This window comes from Synchiropus splendidus, chromosome 4 (assembly GCF_027744825.2).
Source record: "Synchiropus splendidus isolate RoL2022-P1 chromosome 4, RoL_Sspl_1.0, whole genome shotgun sequence".
NCBI classification, from domain to species: domain Eukaryota; kingdom Metazoa; phylum Chordata; class Actinopteri; order Syngnathiformes; family Callionymidae; genus Synchiropus; species Synchiropus splendidus.
The window spans coordinates 3,892,606-3,916,597 of NC_071337.1; the positions used below are offsets into that span (position 1 = coordinate 3,892,606).

At 44.3% G+C, this 23,992-nt stretch overlaps 1 protein-coding gene across 1 annotated transcript; it reads left to right on the forward strand.

The window, feature by feature from the left end:
- The first annotated feature begins 1,113 nt into the window (after nucleotides 1–1,113).
- LOC128756787 (chitin synthase chs-1-like) lies at nucleotides 1,114–21,219 on the forward strand. Its single transcript, XM_053861452.1, is given in 20 exon segments — nucleotides 1,114–1,263; nucleotides 8,806–8,994; nucleotides 9,080–9,956; nucleotides 11,000–11,183; nucleotides 11,256–11,351; nucleotides 11,609–11,764; nucleotides 11,899–12,073; nucleotides 12,389–12,710; nucleotides 13,324–13,524; nucleotides 13,594–13,709; nucleotides 15,989–16,157; nucleotides 16,453–16,632; nucleotides 16,698–16,976; nucleotides 17,253–17,430; nucleotides 18,267–18,301; nucleotides 18,376–18,440; nucleotides 19,138–19,248; nucleotides 19,436–19,650; nucleotides 19,768–19,855; nucleotides 21,109–21,219. Coding segments are annotated over 20 exon segments (3,897 nt in total).
- Nucleotides 21,220–23,992: the final 2,773 nt, after the last annotated feature.

The window sequence follows — 23,992 nt, forward strand, 5'->3', positions numbered from 1 at the left end:
CTTTCCATGACAGCGATGTAGATCAGCGTCGGCTTTTCTTCTCTCAGTGATTCATTCATGCAGAATGACAGCAATAATGACAGGGGTATTAAACAAATTGAGTTTTCAAAAGATAATTGTTTCATGGTTATTTTATTTTTTCTTTTACTCTAGAAACTCCAGGCCCCTCCCAAACCCTCACATTTCTCACCTTTAATTCGCACACGTCTCAGGACTAAGACCAGAGAAGCTGTTACCATGCATGACCCAGTTATTACTGCAAGAGACGGAACAGGAGGTTGGATCTTCAGCTCCCCCCGCAGGTCACGCGGTTTTTACCTTCAGTCAAAACTTGCCAAGGTCAACAATATATGAGCCTGAATAGAAACATCTGAACACTAGAGGGCGCCAACCCAGCAGAGCCACTTTCAGAGCTGTTGCGTTTCATGACTTGTTGTTGCCACAAGAATAGATGTTGAAAACATAAAAAAAAAAAAACATATATACTAATTCATCCAGCTATTTTTCTGCTGACTTCCAGCATATTACAAGGCTCCGTCGAACAGGAAATGATTGATCACAGCTTCGCTTGAGTGTCACACACATCTACGAACAGCCCAAATCCAGGTATCGGATGATCTACAGCTGGGAATCCTGCTCTTTTCTTGACCCATAAATGTTGACCCACATTCTCCTGTCAGCCTGACGCATATATATATATATATATATATATATATATATTATAAAAACTCTTTTTGCATGTTATTTTTTAAATAAAAAAATAAAATACAAATTAATAAAATTATATATATGTATATATATATATATGAAGGCACAGCATTGCCATACCGTCCTCCCTGTGGCTGAGCTGCGCTCTCCTCAGGTCATATAGTGTGTTTGGCTCGTATCCTCCTCACATAAAGATGCTTCTTTTGTCCTCCACTGAGGGAATGTACAGAATGAACATACCACTTACATCAAAGCAATTAAAGTCAAAGGATTAGCGTGTGTTGACTAACAACTTCAGATATGTGCAGCCGAGTGTCGATCGGCTCGCAGCGACACGCCCTCGTGCGTCTGACCTGAGAGGCTTACGATCGTGTGTATTACTGGTTTATAGTCACATATTCTATCATGCAGTTCCCACATGGCTCCAACAGAAGAGCCTCCCTTCTGGACTTCCTCCTTCCTGGAGTCCCTCTGGAACTGGGTCCTGGTGACTCTCACTCAGACCTCGGCTCAGTCCTGAGCCTCAGCACAGGGAACCTGGAGCCCAAGGTGAAGGTGAGGTGCCGTGGTCTACTGGAAACGAACCATAGAGAACGTGGTGGGCAGCGGGACACAGCGCCCCCCTGTGTTGCAGTCAAGTGCACCCGGCCGAGTCCGAGTCGCGACCAACACAAGAGGTGGGCAATGAAAGGGTCCAGGTTATATAGTGTGACCGCTGAGAGGTGCTGTCAAACACAAGGAAGGAGGGCAAGAGAAAATTTAAAATAAAAATCAAGTGTTCCACTTTAAAAAATGTACAGAAAATGTTTCATTTAAACCACATTCAATTTAAAGTTTCTCAGTGTGTCTCACACATTTCAAAATCTACTTTCAATTCTGATGTGTTTTAAGGGACAAGAAATGCTCCTGAAATAGTCGACAGAAAAGACAGACAATAAAAAAAAGAAAAAGAAAACAAGGAAGTTATGTTTCAGTTGCATCGTAATGAACAAAAAACAAAGTCCAAGACCAAGACTTCGAGGAGAGCGAGACAGAGACCTAGATCATTTCATTTCTTGACTTATGTAGCAATTCTCTTGCAGTCAGAAATGAAAGTGTGTCTCCATATCACAGATCGATTTCTGCCTCTGAAATCTGTCTTGTTCTTGGTGTCCTGGACCGAGTGTTGGGCTGATGAGGTGGGGAAATATAAGGAGATAAAATAAGTCACGAGCACAAAAGTGAGGCTTTTCAAAGGCTCTTGAATCATGATGAATTATTGCTGCTGACATGTGTCTGCCTGCCTGTCAGGAAATGAGCTGCTCGGTGGAGGGCTGCGCTCTCTGGGTGCTTTCCTACTCAGTCATCTCTTCACCAAAAACCACGAGTAATAACTCAAATATAATGTCTGCGTTGTTTGAATACTTGGAGTTCATCTCCAGGTTTATCATCTTAAGATTGTCCACATTGAAACACTGAAGTGTGAAAACAAAAGATCTGATTCTTCTCCTGAAAACAGACAACACAAACATGGATTTGAATCCAGAGCGGCTCTTTTGATTCCTGAAGGACAAGGTGTTTTTCAAAATAAAGGCATGGAACCTGTGGACTACTACTAAAACCGCTTAAATGTCCTTAATGTGAAATCTTCAAGTGAAAAATGGAGCTGTAGATGGCGCTGCGTTCTCTGCTGCGTCCTGAAGGATGATCACTGACAGTTTTAAATGACGTTGTAATGCGATGTAGCGTAGGAAAAGCAAGTTCCAAGGCCCTTCGAGATGTGCACTGAAAATAAGGAGCAGATACTCAACACTGTACTTAAGTATATCACGAGATATAAGTACTCCGTTGCAGATGTTGACTGAATGATGAGTGACTTCTTGCGCACGTGTCACACCCAGAGCGGCGCACGCGGCAGCTACTGTTCAGCACAGTTAGTGTCGACAGTCATGTCATGATGTGTGCACTGACTTCATTGTCTCAACTCAACGCCGCACTGAAGCTGGTATTCACCTTTTGCATTGGCGTCGCTTCATTAGCGTCACTTATTTTCAGTTGTTTATATACTTCATGAGTCATATTTATTCCTTAAAATAAAGCTCGAGTTATTAAAATTCCTTAAGTCATTCTTGAATCGGATCAGTTTTTCGACCATTCTGCTCATGCTGCTACCAGTGATGTGCTGGTGAGGCTTCATGAAACAGTGTCCTCATCTTCAGAGCTCAGTCGGTGGCGCTCTCGGATTAAAAGGTTTCATCAAAATGGTTCTTCAAATGTAAAGATAGAAGAGCATCTGGCGTGGTCTGAAACTGAAGCACTGTTCCGTGAAGCTGGTGTGTTGGTGAGGCTTCATGAAACAGCGTCCTCATCTTCAGAGCTCAGTAGGTGGCGCTGTCGGATTAAAAGGTTTCATCGAAATGGTTCTTCAAATGTAAAGATTGAAGAGCATCTGGTGTGCACTGAAACTGAAGCCCTGTTTCATGAAGCCTCATCAGTTCATCACTACTGAACAGCTACTTACTCCTCCTTTGTCATCGCTTATGGTGTTTGGGGAATTTATAGTGTTTAAAATTGTCCACAAATATCTACACAAAAATCTGCGAAACCCTCACAAATGGCACGATTGTTGTACCATTGATGCACAATATCACAAGTGCTTTCATTCACAAACATTTCAAACACTGAGTTAATACTGAACCACATCCAGTACCATTTTAAAAAGCCCTGAACTGAGTCGGGCTGAACCTTGTACAGAGGCTCCAGCCACACGATGCAGTTTAGCCCTCTTGTTGTACGATAACTACAGGTGGTGCAGGGAGTGTCCATACAAGTGGCTAATAATGACAATTAAAAAGGAAGAGATCAACATTTGACCCATTTTCTTAAGCAGTACTCATAGTAATAATTGTGGTAATAACTGAGTAATAATACCCTGTTGAACTTTGTTTTCCCGATGAGACCATCACCCTCAGATCGTCTCTTTGAATCGCCTTTTCCTGCGTTGTGTTGTTACCTCCTGGTTCCCCTGTGTCTGAGCAAGATTGTTGTAGCTTTGCTCTCTTGTTTGTAGTTTTTCTCACGTCGGACCTGTAGCGCGCTGCTTCCGGACTCTTTGGACTGAATTCCCTGGACTTGTGATCACTGTGTTTCGTCTGTTGGAGACTTTTGGACCATGTCCCGTTTGTCGTGGGTCTGTCGCATTGTAATAAACGTTATTACGTGTCTGCCTCTCCACTTCCTGCGCCTGGGTCCGAGCCAGGAAAGACATCACAGCCGAGTTTAGTGCGTTCCACTAAATCATGGTTGGATGCGTGGTTTGTCCGAATATAAACGTCTTGACAAAGCGTCCAGTTCACGACAAGAAAGAAAACCCGCAAGATGAAGTGGAAATGGAAATGTGTGGAATTCCTTTGGGGTATTTCATTTATTCTAAACGTCTACGTCCGTGTTACGTTCGAGGAAGCCATCTTGATTTGCAAACTCGGGGTGGTGAAAACTGGAAAGCAACCATGAGCCCGGTCGGCCATTTTTGTAGTCCTTCCTGTTTCAACAGCCTGAGGTGGTCAGACTCTAAATATAACTCCATAAATCATTGAAAACATTTAAACTATTATTTTAGTCCAAAGCTACTTCACAGGTGTGAGATTTGATTAAAAAATAAAATGTAACCAAGTATCTCCCATGACCTTTAACAGCAGCAGCAGGAACCCTGCAGTCCTGCACTGCATGCTGGGAATCCGCTCTCCTTAGCATTGACTTTTGTGTTCATCAACACACTCTGGCTGTCGAGTGACTTCATGCTTGATTTAGCTTTATTTTTAAGCCCGACTCAAAACAAAACAAACTACCACCAGGCGATTGAAAACAGTGTTTCATAAGCCCCACGCTGCACAACAGGTTCAGACAGCGTGGAACACAGGGTTCAGTTCCGTAGAAAACAATGGACGATTATGCATTGTTTGACTAAATCATAACCAGCCCATAATTGCACACTCGTCCCTGGAGCTGATTGGTTCATAGCCAAGTGCCATCAACCAACTCTGTGGTAGCTCCGCCCACCTGACTGGCTCTATGTATTTTTAGCACAAGATACCAGCGGCACGGAGGTGGTGCTCACGCACATGGTTTCATGTGTCGCTCACATCCGACAAGTTTCGGTACCGGTCTTGTCAGAATTCAGGTCCCCCTTAAAACTACTTCACATTCGGAGTAAATATTCTAGTTCATAGCATGTGTGTTTGACAAAAACACATCTAACTTCACAGATGAAAAAAGGCATGTCAAAGCAACTAAAAAGTTTGGTTACCCTTCATATTCAGGTCTCATCTATAATATGAACATTCAAAACATGTTGCTGGCTTTTTACGAATGTACAGTACTAAGAATGTATAAAAGATAAGTATAGTTTTCGCACGGTAACTTGTCCTCAACCTTGGGTGAGCCTCCCCTCATTCCACTCATTAACAAGCTTCCCAGCATGCATTGCAGGACCCAAAGTTTCCCCCAGGCTGAGGGTGAATACATGATGGTCATATTTGCAGTGTTTTGCTGACGGGTGATGATGGATTTTGGACCTGTTTTCTAGGTAGAGGCTGTCGCCCCATGACCTTCCTGGCTGAGGCTTTGAGACCCCTGACTTAACCTGGCTTTTCCAAGTTAAATTTTGGTGGGAAAAAACATGGGTGCCACGTTTGTTAGCCGCCTGAATCTGAAACTTTTCAGAAGGTCCGGAGTGGAATCTTTCATGAATGCTGTGCTCTCTGTCTCGGAGTCCCACGACAAGTGGCCAGTATGTAAATATTTCATGTACGTAGCAAAGTCTTAAGAGAAAAGTTGCTGCATTCAGCAAGGTTTTTCTATTTTTTGCCTCCTTGAAGAGGTATATAAAAACATGTCTGAATTAAAATGAGTAAATAAATAATTTTTTGGCATCATGTACACAGAAGGTCTCATCATTTTGCTGACAAATTCATTGTCAATCCATGGGATCTGTATCGGTGCTCAGCGGCAAACCTCCTGATCGGAGCATCCATACTAACATAATGCATAGAGCTCAGGTGATTTTTTTTTACTTGAAAATTGTAATACATCCTGCTAATTCATGTAGTTTAAACAACAATTTTGCATCATTATGGAGGGGAACCCATTGTGGCAATAGCAACCTGACAGAATTAGGAACCTCAGTAGCATGTCCAAAGTGTCCTGAGACCTTGGGAACTGTCCACCATGCGACCTCAAAATCCGCTTAGCTTTCCCTTCTTGTCTCTATTTCCTTCCCTGCCTCGGGTGAAGCGCTGATCATCTGTCGATGATGCGTTCATGAGTGTCTGAATTTCTAAACTACTGAAAATAACCAGGGTCACAACGGTTTACAGGATCTGTGTGACGTGCGCACAAAACGGACCTCAGCAAAAAGTGACGCCTGAAACTCCCACGCATTAACCAAAGAAATTCTAAAATTCTACGTTTTTTTTTTTACCAAACAACCAACACAGTTCATGTACATATGACTGTCTCCATGAACAACAAAATACTGCGATGGTTGATAAACATTAATTCAACATTTGAAAATTTTAAATGCGAATCCACGCAAAAGTCAAAATGACTGATGTCTGAGCGACTTTTGACCGTGTAGCTTTATAAGTATGATCATGACAAGCTGCTTTGTTGCTCAAAACAACGATGTGTATTATTTAATGCCATTGTGTTATATAAGAAAGAACCAATGTTATTGTTGTGTGCAGCATCATTGTTTTAGAAAATTATTGTTTGGGTATAATAGTGTGTCCTTTGAACGAAAGGTGCTCATAAGAAATATAATGTCTTTCTTTACATCATCGCAGAAACATGAGAATGGAAAAACATATTATTACATTGCTTTTGCGTTTGTAAAAGCCTCATCCGTCACATGACGTCAGCGGGCGACGAATCCTCTCCATTTGAACGGGTTAAACTTCCACCAACAGCGATACATATTCAGGCGGAGGCTTGTGGCTGAAAGTAACTCCTTTTTTATTTATTACCGTGGTCTCATTTGTGGTATGTGGCAGGCAGTGTGGTTAGGGATGTTGGAAGTCAGAAGAGGCTTCGTGATTTATTGCTAAGAGGAGATCGAAGTGTGTCAGTCTGCGATTTTGATTTTCACGTCAGAGCTGAGGAGACGCTGGAAAGCTTGCCTCTCGAGGCTCACACAGTCTATGGAACTCATGTGTGTCCTCAACAGGCCAAAAAAATGTCACACTTCTCACACCTTTCCATCCAGTTTGAAGCGATTCCTTCGTATTCAACACCGTCATCTGATCTTTGTTCCTCGTCCAGCAAACGCACATTTGTCCTCGGGTCATAATCTTAATTGCTCTGCTGGCGATGAGAATGTGAAAGCTGTCAATCCTTCAGTGTCTGAACTCGGGCGTTACCGTATAATTAGGGGCGTCGCGTAACTTGATGTGATTCACCGTCGATGCCAACGGAATCTGGAGAGGCATGAAAGGTAAACAATGGAGAAGAGTTGCGCCACTGTCAAGGTGTTCGCTGAGGAGAGCAGACGACGACCATGGAGGAGCCGCACAGTATTCCCAAGTGAGTCCACCCACGACTTATCTGTATTTTGTGACTTTAACAAAAAAAAAAAAAAAACCTTTATATTACCACTGTTATTCTTTCTTATATATATATATAAGAAAGAATTATATATATATATATATATATATATATATATATATATATATATATATATATATATATATATATATATATATATATATAAGAAAGAATAACAGTGGTAATATAAAGTTGTTGTTTTTTATATATATATATTTTATATATATATATTTATATATACATATATATGTATGTATGTATATATATATATATATATATATATATATATATATAAAAGTGAATAAAAAAGATACATATATATATATATATATGTTAAAACCTTTTCTCACAGCAGTAAATCTTTTGGACGTATGGATGTACGCATGTGTAAAACATCTTGCCCCGACTGGTTTTGATGCCTCGAGAGTTATTAAGAGGCTCCTCCACTCGACTGGATGACAGGGTTCATGATTCTGAGAAGAATGTCACCAACTCTGACAGAGAAATTGGATTTTTTTGAAACCAGGTTCATATTTGTATTTGGGTTTTTTTGTTTGTTTTTTTATGACCAGGAGGCCGTGGGACATTGGACGTATCGTTCCCGTCATCACAGACGAACAGACTCCGTGGAAACTGATCCGCCTGCTGAGGTTCATCAGCCTCAGCGTCGTCGGCCTGTTTGTGTTTGGTTTGGTGCTTTGCAGCAAGGTTGGTTGGTGCTCGACAGCCCCCCTTAAACCGCCAGACACTTACACGCCCACAATCCCTGCGGATAAATGTATTATCAACATACAGGGGTTGGACAAAATGGAGACACCTTAAAGCTAAAAAAAATATTTTTTTATTCTGTCCAACTCCTGTAGTTCATAATAATACAATATGATACGATGATAGTATTTCCAATTCTGTTATTTTTCTTCTTCTGACTTGGAGGTAACTTCTTATTTCCACAAAGGCAGCCCTCAGCGTTGCATGTTGGTGCATTAGCCCAGTGTTTATTCAACCTTTTTCTAGCCACGGCAGCCTTGGTTGATTGAAAAAATCCAGAGACACACCACCAAAAGAATCTCAGCTAAAGTGCACTTGTGCTTAAAGTCCTATAGAAAATCCCTATTCATTTGTGAAAACATAAGAAAAAAGGTTAGGTGAGCCATGGGATGGTGCTCCACCCATTCTTCATGTAGCAATATGTCAATTTAGCCTGTCCAATGGCAGTGAGTTTTAGTTACGGTGACTTCGACTGAGCAACTGACATCCACTATAATTCAGTGAAGAGAACTTCCACACGTCTCTCTACGCCCGCACAATGACTTCGGCGTGCTTGCCCCGCCCTCCACGCCGACGCATATGCGTCAACATGCAATGCCAACGGCTGCCTTTGGAGTCAGTATAGGACGCAGAAGTCCACTTCCCAAATGAGAAAAATAGAACGACCGTCTGGGTCTCCACTCTGGCTTGTGAAAGGCTGTGAATACGTTGGCACGAATATGACGGGAGATGATCTGCGTCTCCCTCCAGACGTCCTTCCTCCTCCTCATCACTCTAGCCAATGACGGGACAAAGGTTCTGCCCGCGGATCAGAAGCCTGTCGCGCTGCTGTGCATCGGCTGCGCTCTCATCACATCCAGCGTTCTTCTGCTCCAGAAAAGTCTGTGGAAAGCCTGTTACAAGACCTCCAAGATGCCTGAAAAGACCACGGTGGCGCTGGTGAGAGTCCTGCCTTTCATTCGTGAGAACAGCTGACCTGTAGGAACTCAGCCGTCAGATGTCTTTCTGTCCTTCTGTCCATCAGGTTCTGTTCTTTGAGTTTCTGGTGTCTTTCGGGGCGGCAATTCTCACCATCGTGGCCATGCCTCACTTGGACATCGTGACCAACGTGACCATCCTGAACGGGATCGGGATCCTGTCCGCGCTCCTGCAGGTCATCTCTCAGTGCGCCGCCAAGGAGAGGAACCGCTTCCTGGTGCCGTCCATCACCTCTGTGCTCCTGCTCCTTCTGGGCTTCATCCTCTTCCTGGTGCTCTACATCACCAAGGACCCGAACGACACCAAGATGCTGACGTGGATAGGCCTGGCCGTTGGAGCTTGCTTCCTGGTCTCCTTCAACTGGTGGGAGAACTACTTCAAGCTGATCAGCGAGAACAGTAGTTCGGTTTTCCTCAAGAACCTTTGCCACGATGTGTCCCGCTGTGAGAACATCCTCAACATCCTCTCCAGTCTGCTCCGAATGGCGGTGACCGCCGCGGTGCTCGGGGCCTACGTCCCTCTCTCTGGACTGGACTGGGATGCCGTGACCTCCATCCCTCGTCGACAGACCAAAATCATAGCTATCATTATTGGAGTCCAGCTCATCTCCTCGGCGCTGTGCCACTGGTTCTCCCTGGCGGCCTGTAAGATGCATGCGCTACGAAGCTGCTTCATCGTGCCCCTGTACCTGGCCTCTCTGTCCGTCATGGCCCTGCTGGTCGTCCCGGTCATCGTCTACTACTACGACTACAGAGCCACCCTGAACGGGACTCAGATCAACTTCACCGGTTACTGCCACGACGTCATCTACTCCAGAAATGACACCCAGACTGGAAGTGTCTTCCCTCACCTGGTTCGTGACGTGACACACACGCTGTGTTTCCTGGACATGTCCAAGATCTTCGACATCGGGGTTCTGACAGGTAATACTGCCGAGCTGTGCTCTCGGAAATCCCGACTATTTTGGAAAATGCCTAAATATTCAAGGCACACGAGAAGGGTTACTATCTCAGTTTTCTATTCACCTTATATCAAATAGTGTTTCGCTTCGTCTACAGTTAAATCACAAGGTCAAAGAAAATCTACAAATCTACTATTAAGTGGACACTGAAAAGGTGCATTCGTGGTAGTCGCTGGTTTCCAGCCACCAATGTGACTTCCTGTCGCCTCTCACGTTACGGGGGGGGATCTAAAGTCACGACATATATTCACACCTAAAGCATCAAGTAGCGACTATTTTTGAGTGGACTTAGGCGTCAGGAAATGCTGTGGAACGCAGATAATCTGAATCAATTGAAAGCAAATACACTAGAAATGTGTTAGGGTCCAACAGACCCTTCACAGGAGCATAGTCAATGGTGGGTCATGATTTCCTGAAACCGCATCAGCTTCGCTCCCATTCCCTTCTTGTTTTGTCAAGGAATTGTCCCCCTCTAAACACGGTAAAATCTGGGCCGAGATTGGTTCACACACCACGACAGAGTTCGGATTTTGGCGTTTAGAGAGAATGAACCTCTATATGTAGCACTCTGTTAGCGATGGGCTCATGAGGCTTCATGAAACATCATGAAACACAACTTCAATGTAACCTCACATTGTTTTTAGACCAAGAGCGTCACCTACTGAGCTCTGAAAATGAGGACACTGTGTCATGAAGCCTCACCAGCCCATCACAATATTCTGTGGTTGGTTCTGTCGACCTAAACCATCCGTCCCATGCTTCCATTTAGTAGTGCGACCATTTGTTGCACACCTCTCTTGACTCACATTCGGTGGGAAGGTGCAGGAAGTGGCCAAACAGGACTCAGGGATTTTCTTCTCAACAATAATGGGCACAAACTTGATCAGAATTGACCTTGAAAATTTGTATCAACATTCGGGCTACAGTTTTGCGGTGCGTTGTGGGGCTTTTTTAAAATGCCATGATAATGTTTTTCTACTCAGTCCGACTGTACCTTTGCTTTAGGATCTGCTGTGTCCTGGTGGCTGGGCCTCGTTTTGACCACGGTCCACCTTTGGTCGCTCGGTCTGTACCGCATCCAGAGAACACAGCAGTTGTTCATCAGGAGACTCTACGAAGGCGCCTTCATGGAACAGTCTCTGCTGCTCAACGTTCGCTTTGAAGTCCAGAAAACTGAGCGGCGAAAGAAGTATGCGTCGTGGTGAAGGAGAAAGTTCCCACAACAAACAAAGAGACAAATGCTGGTGCCTTCTCTTCTCAGGTTCCGGACACTCGAGCCAGTAAACGTCTTTCTTTGCGCGACCATGTGGCATGAGACGTACGATGAAATGATGAAAATTATCATCTCAATTTTTCGGTAAGTTTCCAAACAGTTGAACTCGTATTGATAATGGCCATCGTGGACACGTGTTTGTATGATGGCAAAAACTAGCTTGTCTTCAGCACATACATTGTACATTGAGCTCCATTCTAAGTGAAGGTGGGCTCACTGGCCACTGTCCAGTCAAATGCTTGCTGCTGACATGCAGAGCGTAACTCCACTAAGGCAATGGCAATGATGTCCAGATCATTTTTTCATGTCTTAATGGAAAATTTCCCTTTTTGGTGATTTAGACTCGACGAATACAGACCCAAGAAGGACTCGAGCGATGTCACTTTCGAGGGTCATATCTACTTTGACGACGCCTTCAGAGACGTTCCAGGCAGCATGGGTCGACACGTCAACGAATACGCCGAGATGCTGGTGGAAATCATCAAAGAGGTTTTTAGGTAAAATGTATATTTTGAAAAAAATCCAGCCACGTTTTCGGACCGCCTCCCGCATTTGACTGCAAAGGAGGCTCGAAAACTCCCCACCACTGCCAAGTCACTTCCATCCTTAATCCATCCTGTTTTTTTTCCAGCATTTTTCTGAACCTGGACAAGGGCATGTTCCGAAAACAGTACCAGGTCCCGGAGCAGACGCTGGTCCGGACGCCGTACGGAGGTCGCCTGGTGGTGACGATGCCTCACGGAAACAGTCTGGTGGTTCATTTCAAAGACAAGAACCTCATTCGACACAAAAAAAGATGGTCACAAGTGAGTGGAGATTACTTCACTGTATCCACCTGAGTGTTCGGACAGTAGTTCGAGGCTCTCACGAGGCACTTGTCAACATCCTCATTAAGTTCAGTTATAATCGAGGGAAGATAAGTTAAAGCCACTGTCGTTATTTTGCAGGCGCAAGGCTAGAATTTGCTCAGCACAAATTCTTTTGTCTGTCCTATTTACCTTAGTAGGTGAAAGTGACACTCAAGAATCCTGGAAATTTTCACCCCAAGTGAAGCGGCTACAACAAAAAACAGTTTAAAAAACATGTTTTTAACAAAGAAAAATACCATTTCTCTGCTCCAGGTCATGTATTTGTACTACCTCCTTGGGTGGAAAATCACAACCAAGTATTATAAACGTTGGCAAAAGGGAGAAGACGAGCAGACGCTGAAGATGGAGCTTCAGGTCAGAAGACTCATGATCACACTGCACTACTTTATGTGCAATGCACTTATGTGTTTGTGTGTGTTACTGTCGCTGTAGAAAGAGAAGCACAACACCTACCTCCTGGCTCTGGATGGGGACACTGACTTCCAGCCATCTGCTGTCATGTTGCTCATTGATCGGCTGAAGCTGTACCCGAAGGTCGGGGCGGCGTGCGGACGGATCCATCCAACCGGTTCAGGTCTGTTGAGCACATCAGCAGCACCTGAAAGTTCTTCAGTCCTGAAACATCTTGATCATCCTCTGGTCACACCTCCATCACAAACCTGGCTGGTGGTCTTCCTCACCTTCATCTCCAACATTACCTACCATTCTACCGCCCTAAAAATCTTTCCTTTCACTCTAGTTGCCACTCTTCTGTCTCAGATACCCCAGTCACTCCTCTTCAATGGGTCCACCCTGCCTGCACTCTCCTTTTCACCTCCTTTCATCTTCATCCATCACTCGGGATGACTGATCCCAAGTATGGGTCTTTTTTTCCACCCCTTCTCCTGCATTATCACCAGCTTGTCCTCCTCCTCTTCCTTGCTACAAATCACTATATCATCCGCAAACATCATCTCCTCCTTCTGGGGCTCCTCCTTCCACCTCATCTATAGATAGGTTTAACTTGATGTTGAGAGGTGAAGTCATTGTGCCCCAGACATTCAACCCCTAAGACAAAAATGTAACACAAAATGTCAAATTTTCTGGGAAAAAATACTGATAAACATAATCTTGTTGCAAAACATTGAACACTTCTGGATGAATCAATGGCTTCCGAAATACATATTTCATGGTGAATCACTCTCCAGGTCCAATGGTCTGGTACCAGAAGTTCGAGTACGCTGTCGGGCACTGGCTTCACAAGACGGCCGAGCACGTGTTCGGCTGCGTGCTCTGCAGTCCCGGCTGCTTCAGCTTGTTCCGGGCGGCCGCGCTGATGGACGATAACGTGATGAAGAAGTACACCATCAAAGCGTCGCAGGCTCGACATCACATCCAGTACGACCAAGGTAGGCTCCAGCTCCGCCGCTGTCGGCACCAGATTCAGATGGGCTCACTGGACTGATGTGGTTCTTCAGGGGAGGATCGCTGGCTGTGCACGCTGCTACTGAAGCAAGGGTGGAGGGTGGAGTACAACGCCGCCGCTGATGCCTACACCAACGCCCCTGAGGAGTTCAAGGAGTTCTACAACCAGGTCAGAAACAATCTCAATATTCTGAGTCACGCCGTTGACATATCCACAACATTTGACCTCTTAGTGGGCATTTTTATGGGTACGTTTCTGGTATACCGTCAATGGCACATGACCACAGCACAACCAAGCGGCACGTTAGGAGCCGACTTGGCCTATAGGAATGAATGATATGCAGGCGCGGGCACAGGCGTTTTGGGAGCAGGTGCTCCATCCAAGATTTCTATCTACTACAAGGTACGGTATGGACAAGGTATAATAAAACACCACGTACAGTCGAGGCACAGAAATACATCAGCTTTCTGATTGACTGGTGACCAAATGTGTCTCAACTCCGAGGAACGCAAGGTGGCTGGTTCATGTTCATGCAGTTAACCGTGACCCACTACAGTTCTTCAGCCACATCGGACTGTCGTTTTCAGTGGCTTGTTTAGCTCCAAACAATGTAAGGGGAGCGTACAATAACGGCATTCACCTGTCCGATGCTGCTGGTCATAGAAGCCCTTGGTAGTCAGCATTTCTTGAGGAGGGGGTGGGAGGGACTTTTGAGCAGGAACAAATCTTGAAAAATCTCAATAAAGACCCCCATTTTTTTGTTTGTTTGGTCTTTATTGGGGGGAATTTAAGAGGGAATGGTCAAAAAAAGGGGCAAAAGCGGTCGATCTGTGCCGTCACATTTCTGTCTGAACTACCAGACGTCTCGTAAAAACTAAACAAGTTCGAAACAAACCCTTTGTATTCACAGGGACTTTGGTCAGTCACGGATCGCATGTATGGGACGGGTCATTAGCGTTGTCACGGTACACAGTGATAGCTGAAATGAGTGTAATTAACATGCCGGAGGAGCCAGCAGCTACTACCTTTACCTTCCCTGCAGCAACGCAGGCGATGAAACGTAATGAAGCTAGCGGGCAACTGAGCTACAATGTCTTTCCTTCCTCAGTATGTCATTTTGTGCTCCAGTTCCACTCTGGTGCGTCAGGTTTGTTCCCTTGTGTAGCACATGCCGTGCGTGCCACTACTGCTGCATATCACGTTGTTAATGATGTTGACGACAGAAAACAATTACCTTTGACATTCATCTTTCAATCTCACCTCAATTTCCACCAAACTAATTAAATCTCAACCTCAATACAGGTTACTTAGAAGTGCGGAGAGTGTGATTGTGACCTACAAAACTACGTCTTGTATATCCATAAAAGCACTTGCTCATTTTTCTGTTCCTGATGGGTTCATTCATTTTTCCAGCCGACTCTGAATATGCTGCCAGTCAGTTGTGTTGTAGTCCAGACGGTGTCGAGACCAGAGCGTGAGGAGGCCTCGGGTGAATTCCACGGTCTTGCTTAATCCTCGAGCTCAGTCCTCAACCTCAGAAATGCGAGTGCAAGGGCTGTCGCGATTCTTCGCTGTCTCAGCTGAGGAGCAAGATTCAGAAAAGCGGGTTCCTCTATTTTGAGATTCACCAGCACCTGCCTTAGAATTGAGGAATAACCAGACTACCCAGAATGCTTTGCATATTTCCAATAAAAACAGGCGTCCAAAAGGCGTACTCTGTCACTCGTAAAACCATTGTATCATCTTAGTTTCGGCCATTTTATCGATTATTTCCCTCATTGTTGCATAACATTTACTTTATTTTACGATTTTTTTGTCGATCGTCTTCTTCTGAATTGATAGACTGAACACCGCTTTTGCGTAATGCTGCCCCTCACAGTCTGAGGATGTATCTGCATTTCGTGGGGTCAAATTTCTAAGCCACACAGAGCCCTTAACTCTTGGTTTTGAGAACTAAGGTTAAGGGTTAAGATTGAGCTTGAGGGTTACGGAAGGAGGATTAAGAGAGGAAATGGAATTGACCCCAAGACCTGACAAACTGAATAGAGAGGCACAAGTCTATCAGTCATACGAGCACACGTTCTGTTTCTCACTGCAAAAGAAACAGTCGTTTTTTTGTTGTTGTTGTTTTCTTCCCAGAATAAATAAAGAACTGAAATGCTTTCTTTTGAATGAAGTAGTACATTGTTCTGTACTCCACTAGGTCAAAATAAAGGATGAAATGTATTGTATTGTATTTATCACGTTGGCTCTTCCACCGTGCCGACTCAATTCTCAACGACTCAACTACTCAAAAACATCAATCACACAAGAGTTACCTGCGGCATCGGGACAGCATGGATTTGCCAAAAAACATAGAGTTCAAAATGGTTTTCAACAAGATGGCTGCCTCCACAAGCCCCGTGATGGAGAGACGACCCGTCTTTAATGTGTTTCTTTTACCCCAGCGTCGTCGTTGGGGGCCGTCCACCATGGCGAACATCGTGGACCTGTTGGGGTCCGGGAACTTGATCACGAAGAAGAACTCGTCCATGTCCAGACCGTACATGTTGTACCAGCTGTTCAGCCTGGCCGCCTCAATCCTGGCTCCGTCCACCGTCATCATCATGATCGCAGGTGAGCGCGTGAGCCAGATTCACCAGCCTCTGTCTGGTTTTTGGGGTCATATTTCACGCGGAGGTCTCTTATAATGGACCAGTGCTGCAGTTCTGTCGGTTTCTTTCTTGCAAACTCAAAACCAGCTCATATGAAACGTGTGAGACGAGATGGTTCAAGACCCAGAGTTGGAGCTAAATGTCAACAGCTCGACGTGGATCCAATGGGTCCAGACTTTGTTTATTCGTATTGTCGAAAATACCTCAAAAGACTTGGTGAGTCAGCGAACTTGCTGAATCAAAGGTTTTGACCTTAGGTTCCCTGACTGTGATTCTGGACGTCAGTGCCAACGGGGCGCTGGTCATCGCCATGATTCCTCCCATCATCTTCCTCGGCGTCAGCTTCAAAATCAAGTCGGACACGCAGATCAAGATCGCGGGGTTTATGAGCATCCTGTACGCCTTCACCATGATGATCACGGCCATCGCCATCATCGGTAAGCCCGGCGCTCAGGACACCTCTTCTGCTTCAGCTCCTGTCGTAACCATTCCTGCGTTCCAGGCACCATGGTGAAGGACAACACCATCCTGACGCCAAGCAGCATCTTCATCGTGGCCCTGGCCATGTTCTACCTGGTCACCGCCCTGCTTCATCCTCAGGAGATGGGCCTGGTGATATACGGGTTACTCTACATCCTGTGCATCCCCAGCGCCTACCTGCTGCTGGCCATTTACTCCATGGTCAACATGAACAATGTGTCCTGGGGGACCAGGGAGACGGCGCCACCGGCTGGAGCTCCCAAGCCTGAAGTGGTGGTTCAGGAGACGCCTCCTCAGAAAGGTGAACATGCTGTTCTTCCGTGTAAACCGTTCTCTACCAAAACCGAGCTGAGTCATTTATGTCCAAACACCAAGAAGTATTTCCTGGCCTCTGTGTGTGTCCACCGGTTGGGCCAGTTTTCTTCATTGCTTTCGTTCCTTTGTCAACAAAAGTCTTCTTCGGGTCTAGTTTGTTTTGAGCAGAATGGACCTGGGCCGGAGTCTGTCAACTGCAAGTTCCCTCACTGTTATCTATTTCTGAAGCACGGAACTGTCCCTTCCTCTCACCCATCTGCAGTGGAAAGCAAGTTGAACAAGTTCATCTCCTGGATCAAACGCTGCCGAGGCTGCAAATGCAACACCAAGGAGGAACCCGTGGTGGTCCTGCAGAGCCCAGTGCCACAGGAGATTGAGCCGGGGCTGCTTCCACAAAACACCATCGTGGAGGAAGAGACGATTCAGAAGATGGGGCAGAGGTAACTAGACCAACCTACCCTCAATCCCAGGGCGCACCATACTGATGGTGGGACTGATGGTGACGCAACCTCTGAACAAGCCTTCGTTGCGTTGCTTGTTGACGCATTACACTTCCAATTGAAGCACACGTTCCACCTTCCTCCTCATATCCTGATTGCTAAGAGAGTCTGACTCAATGGCAATGTCGATGACGGTTTACAGAAGACTCGAACAACCAGAGTAAAAGTTAACAGTAACTTTAATACAAATAACACAACTCAAACACTAACAATAAGGAACAACCGAACACCAGAAGCGGAGCGAGGAGGACAAGCACTTGGGAAGGGTGAAAACCTGAAAACAGAAAAGGCAGGTGAATAAAGCTCAAACCTGAACAAACAGGACAACTGACAAAGGCTCTCGGAAACTAAACTCACAAGGCTAAATAACTAAAAGCGCTCGGTGGTGGTTCTACGCACAGAAATGGAGAGTACGATAAATAACACTCACACACGATCAATAAAACTAAACAAAGGCAAGCGAGAAGAACAAATAAACACCTTATACGGGAACAGGAATGTAAATCTGAATCATCAGAGATCGGAGGGTCGAGAGGGAAAGCTTTACCATCGGTCACAAAGTGACCATCTGGCAGCACAGACTGGAACCCAGGAGTAGAAATCCTTGCAGACCGTTCAGCGGAATGATATCCAGCTGTGCTGCCATTAAGCTAGAAACAATTGGATGAAAACAGTAGCCAATGCGTGACAGTGAGGCCCGCTTCATCGAGCATTCTCACTATGAAGAGGCACCATTGGCAGTCACTGACTCACTAGGGTTTTTGGTTTGATTTCAGGGTGGAGGAGCCCGAATTCACCTGTCCCAACCAGTGTAAGACACACACACACACTCAGTAAGTATGCACAGATTGGAGGCTAATGCTAACACTCTGCTTGTTCCCTCAGGTTGGGTCACGCAGTTGCAGTCTCTTTCAGACGACATGCACTTGGAAGAGGGCCTCCTGCCAGAGGTAGGACTCTGCTGGTGATGTCACCGTGCTGTAGATTCGAAGCGCTCCGTTAGCAAACCTGATAGAAAAATCCCGCTGATGCTGCTTCTTCAGAAGAAAAAACGAGTTTGAAATTTTGAAATTATCTCTCAAAAACTATTACTTGTTTTGGTCATAGACTAATCTGAAGCTCCAAAGCTAAACACACATGAACATCATGGGCAGAGCCTTGTTTGTTTTCTGGAACATTTTGTCAGTCTACCCTGAAAATAAAACATGACGGAATTGATTTGAGAAACTAAAGAATGTTCACTTGAGTGTTATTTACCCACATTCATCTATTAATAAATAAAATGCTCACCATGCATTCTCATTTTATAAAATATATAAATCAATATTTTCTATATAAGTGGTGCATATCTTGGTAAAAGAACTACCACAATATGTAACAAGATTTTATTTATTGATTTTTAAATTTGCAACAAATACAAATACATTTTAACAAACTTTGTAGTTTCACTGTGACTTCATGAGGGCCACGAAAATTCTGAGAAAGTGCTGAATGTGGGCCCCTGGTCTTGAAAAATACTTTCCTTTCTTTCTGCAACAACTTCCTGACGCTGGAACAGCTACGGCTCTAAAACCTTTGGTTTTGTTCTGAAGTGAAATTGAAACTTGTTCTACTGAACTTTGATTCACGTAAACCTGTGGGGCGCAGGAGGAGGCGCAGTTCTTCAGAGACCTGACCGTTCAGTACCTGGAGCCTTTGCCAGCCAACAAAAAGAAACAGAAGAAAATGGCCGACAAACTGAAACAACTGAGAAACAAGGTCTGTGAATCGCCAGTTTGCCTCTGTCATCTTCTTCTAATTTACTCCTCCATCATGAACCTCATTGGTTACGCTTCTTCATCTCTAACATTCTTGGTCCAACACTGTCTCTGCGTGATCTCCTTTACCGTGTCTCCAACCTTCTCCACGTGACCCTCTGACGGACTCGTGTCTGGTTTCTCTACAGATTACTTTTGTCTACTTCCTTTGCAATGGCTTCTGGCTGGTCGCGACCTTCTCCATGCAACTCCAACAATCCAATATCTTCATCCGGGTCCCCAAAGTCGACGTCAACTTGGACCCTACGGGCGACTACATCTACATCGACCCCCTCGGCTTCATGTTCATCCTGGCCTTCATCTTCCTGGTGGTTCTGCAGTTCATAGCCATGCTGTACCACAGGTACGTACCAGGATGTTGCTGTACAATTCATGTGGAACAACCAACCACATCCATGGAAGAACTTTGTGATCATGATCCCGACATTCCCTGGCCTAAACTAGAGATTTCCGATTTCAGAGTCTACACACTCATCCATTTTGTCGCCTTCACGGACACAGATTCCAAGTTCAAGAAACAGCAAGAGAAGACCGTTGAAGTCAAGAAGGTGAGTAGCTTCTCCAAACGCTCTACAACGTTAGCATAATGTGAAAATGGAAATTTCTTCAGTCAAAAATACATTTTCCCAATAAGTATTATATAAGTTTTCTAGTCTAGTTATTTACTATTATCATATTTTTTTTCCCCAAGATTCTTTCCGAGCGTCTTGTCTGTTTAGTGGTAGAGACAGAGAGAGAGGCGCTTTCTGATGACATCATCTTATGGCGCACTCTCCTCTCAATAAAATAGTAACAAATGGAAGCAAAAAATCATATTTTCTTTTTCACTAAAATTGCTAAAAAGTGTCAAAATGTTCGGATGGAAACCTGAGCTTTAATACGCACCATGGCGATTAGCTGCGTTCTGTTCTATGAACTCCGTTTGAAGAGGACAGACTGGACTGTACTATGTTTTATTACTGAACTTAAGTCACAGACAAGTCGGCTTGTGTCTGTTGGTGGGCCAGTGACACTGACTCAGGAGGTGCCACTCTTTGTTTCGTGTGTTGCCACGGTGAAACCGAGCTTTCCAACGATGCGTGGAATGTGAGTGATGCCAGTCAAAGGCAGCACACGAAGGCAGCAACAGGGTCACGGAGATGGAGTGGGGAGACAAAGAGAGAGCGGCGCTGGTAAACTTCTCAGGGGAGGAGATGGTTTGTTGAGTCTGTTAGCTCACCTTCGCTGGTCGAGTTGCTTCACACACGAGTCTCCCTCAAAATCATGAAGCAACGTTAGCTTCAGAAGCTACAAACACTGGTTTGACTCATCACATTTGCCTCAGAACCTGATAATAAAAGTGTGAAAATGACTTTCAAGTTCAACCTCTCAGCAGGATTCATGTCATTCGACAGTTCTTAGAGTGAAGAAAACTCTCCTCCTATTTCAGTCAGATATGAATAACTACTGGTACCAAGCCAAAATGAAAATAAAACCTGGCCATCCTAAAGAAGAAAAGATAAATCACATTTTCCACATTCTTTTTTCTCCTCATATCAGGCACCCTCTCTATCAGACTTCTGTTATTTGTCTGTCTGTTGCTCTGTCTGTGTCCAACGTGATCTCAAGTTCTGGAGCGATCCAGGTCACCGTCTGGATCTAGGAACTATTTGTTTACTTGTGCTTCCCTAGTTCCGTTTTTAATCCTCGCTGACAGACGGCTTTACAACATCGCATTATCTGATGGTGACGTTTCTCCGTGCCCATAAACGCGCCACCAAGAATGTGCAACACACCCTGAGATGTATCACCTCTGTTGCAGCAGGTGAGCGAGGCCAGCAGCGAGGCCAGCAGCGAGCCCTCCGACGACGAAAGCGACTTCATGTTTCCGGGTCTGCTGCCGAGGAGCCGCGACCTGGGGACCCTGGTTTGACCTGTCTGGCACAGCGTTTTTAGGGTTTCTTTAAAACAGACTTTTCGTCTCTACAACGTCGTCGATCATTGCTGCTGAATCACAACACTTCCTCAGTGTGTGTGTGTTTGCGTGTGCGTGTGAGTGTATAGCTACACTTGTGGGGCCATTTTGGCTGAGGTTAAGTCTCAATTTGAGGATTAAAAATAACTGGGTTTCAGTTTGGCCCTTGTTCAGGTTTTGGATGTTTTGGTTCAGCTGGTGAGGCTTAGGGTTATGGCAATGAGAGGTCCCCACAAAGACAGCGGTACAAGTGTATGTGTGTGTGTGTCCTTATTCTATCAGAATATGAAAGTAATTTATTCTAATTTTAGTATAAGTAGCAGTGATACGCATATTTCCTCATAGATGTCATACCTGTGAAGCTGGCACTGGATGCTTGGAAACTTAATCTGGTTTCCATAATTATCGATCAATATCTCAGCACTTTATTGACCTCACCCTCTGGCTATCAACTGTCACTCAGTTCAATTGCCATCTCACCGCACCCGCAATTGTTGCAGTGCAAAAAGGAATTTGGAACAGGCACTGCGAGGTCACTGTCGAGCCAAGCTCGCGTTTGATTCAGTTACATCATTGTTCTGGATCCACAAGGCTCTGTTGAACAATAGCCACACTTAGCTCTGACTCCTGAGTCAGATTCAATTTTTTTATTTTTTTTTTAAAATTGATATTTGAAGACAGAAAATCTCCTCAAAAGAGCTTTTGACTTTAAATGGAATTTATTTCTGAAACATCACTGGACAAAATGAAAACAGTTTCTCACGTCATGGAGCCACCCATCTGCTCAACATATTTGGAGACACGAAGGCAGAAAATGCATGTGTGTTTGGACTGTTACGTGTGTAGCTATAACCGCCAGTTTTGGTGCTGCCTTCCATACAACACTGAACTTCAAATGTGAATAAATTCTTGTTTATTTCTGTGAAAAATTCACTGGTGAACGGAGTCAGTACAAACCTGGAGGTTTTAGAACATGAAGTGTTGTTAGTCGTGTGTTCTCAGGGAGTCAAAGTACACAGTGTTGGAAGTACTTTTAATGCTCAGAGGATGTTACTTCACTTGACAGATGCGTTTCATCGCAGACTTCTTTGCACACTGTTTGTGAACTTATTCAACTGGAACACTGTCCTGTTGGGCGGTCCTCTTCCCTCTCTTCCTCTGACTCGCCCCCTTCTTTAAACAAATATTCACAAGGAGGGGGCCCCGGGTCAGACCCAGGAGAGGTGGGCGGGGTCATCCCTAAGGAGCTGGCGCAGATTGCTGGGCCTCTTGACTGGCTCTGCTGCCCCCTCGACCTGGTTCAGTGATGTGTTACCTCTGGAGATTTCATCACATCGCATCTTGTGACGTGACTGTCCGAACAGTGTTTTTAAGTTTTGATTTTATGTACGACCTGGGACCAATTCCTAACGGGTGATTTTCCACTGCATATATAGACAAATGTCATTTCCATTTAAATGTTTTATTCATGTATCTGCTTCTAAACATCAATTGACTCATGTGATTATTTAAATTTAATTTAATTGTCTGTTCTTTTGGTGCAACTGTGTCTTCATATAAAATAACGTGAAATAATAAAGCAAATCTGATTCAAGTTCCACTTTTGCCTGCATCTGTTTGTGCCGGTCTCCTCCTCACATGTGAGTCTCGTATATATTAAACATACAAATAAATGCGGGTGGATTTAAGGTCGCATTTTAAGTACATTTTATCACTACATTTGAAAAAAGAAACCTGTTAGGTGTGAACCAAAGAAACACTCCCCTGAACAAAGCCCGCAGCGAAACAGTGACACCCTCTGGCTCACTGCGGTACTGTCGCTATATATATAAAAATATATATATATATATATATATATATATATATATAAAAGAAAAGAAAAGAAGCAGTTCCTCAGCCATCAGACTGTTAAATTTGAGATCAGCCTTTGTTGTTTGAGATCTTCTTGAAGATCTTCTGGGACGGGAAAGACGCGTCATCGTCATTGCTGTTCTCTGCACTTCCCGGAAAACCTTGGAGCCTGGGAGATCAGGTGACCACCGCCCAAGTCGGTGCAGGCCAAACACCAAAACACCGTTTTCCATTGTAGTTGTGAACACATTATCAAAGTCTCTGCACTCAATATTTGGGAGTCATTTCACTACAAATAGGGGGATATTGTTGTGTGATTTGCTGTGACCTTTTAACCGCAAGTTTCACTTCCTGTGCTTGTCTTCCGAGCCGCTCACACTTCTACTTTCCTTCTTTGTCACAAACTCAAATGGCTTCTGTCTATTGAGCAAAGCCGAAAATAAATAAATAACGCTGACAAGAACGAGAAGAGGAGAACAGACTTCATTCTCTTGAAAAATCGACTTCTCTTTATCACTTTAAAATGCGGTCTCATTGTGATAAGTCGTGCTGGAGCAGCACATGAGCAGACTTTCACAGCTCGACATGCACAACAGAACTTAACACGCAGAACAGCACGCGACTGATTTGAATTTGAATTGAAATAACAGTGTTACTCTTGATAACATTTTCATTCCATAACCATATTCAATTTACTTATAAATATATTTATTTATTGGTCGTCAAAGACATCATTTGTCTAATGACTAATTTAGAAATAATAGTAAAATAAATTAAATTTAAAAAAAATTAAAATTGACACAAAACATTAAGGAAATTGGAAAAACTGGACTTGAATAAAATCATGGATAAAATATATGTAATAAAACAAAATAAACAT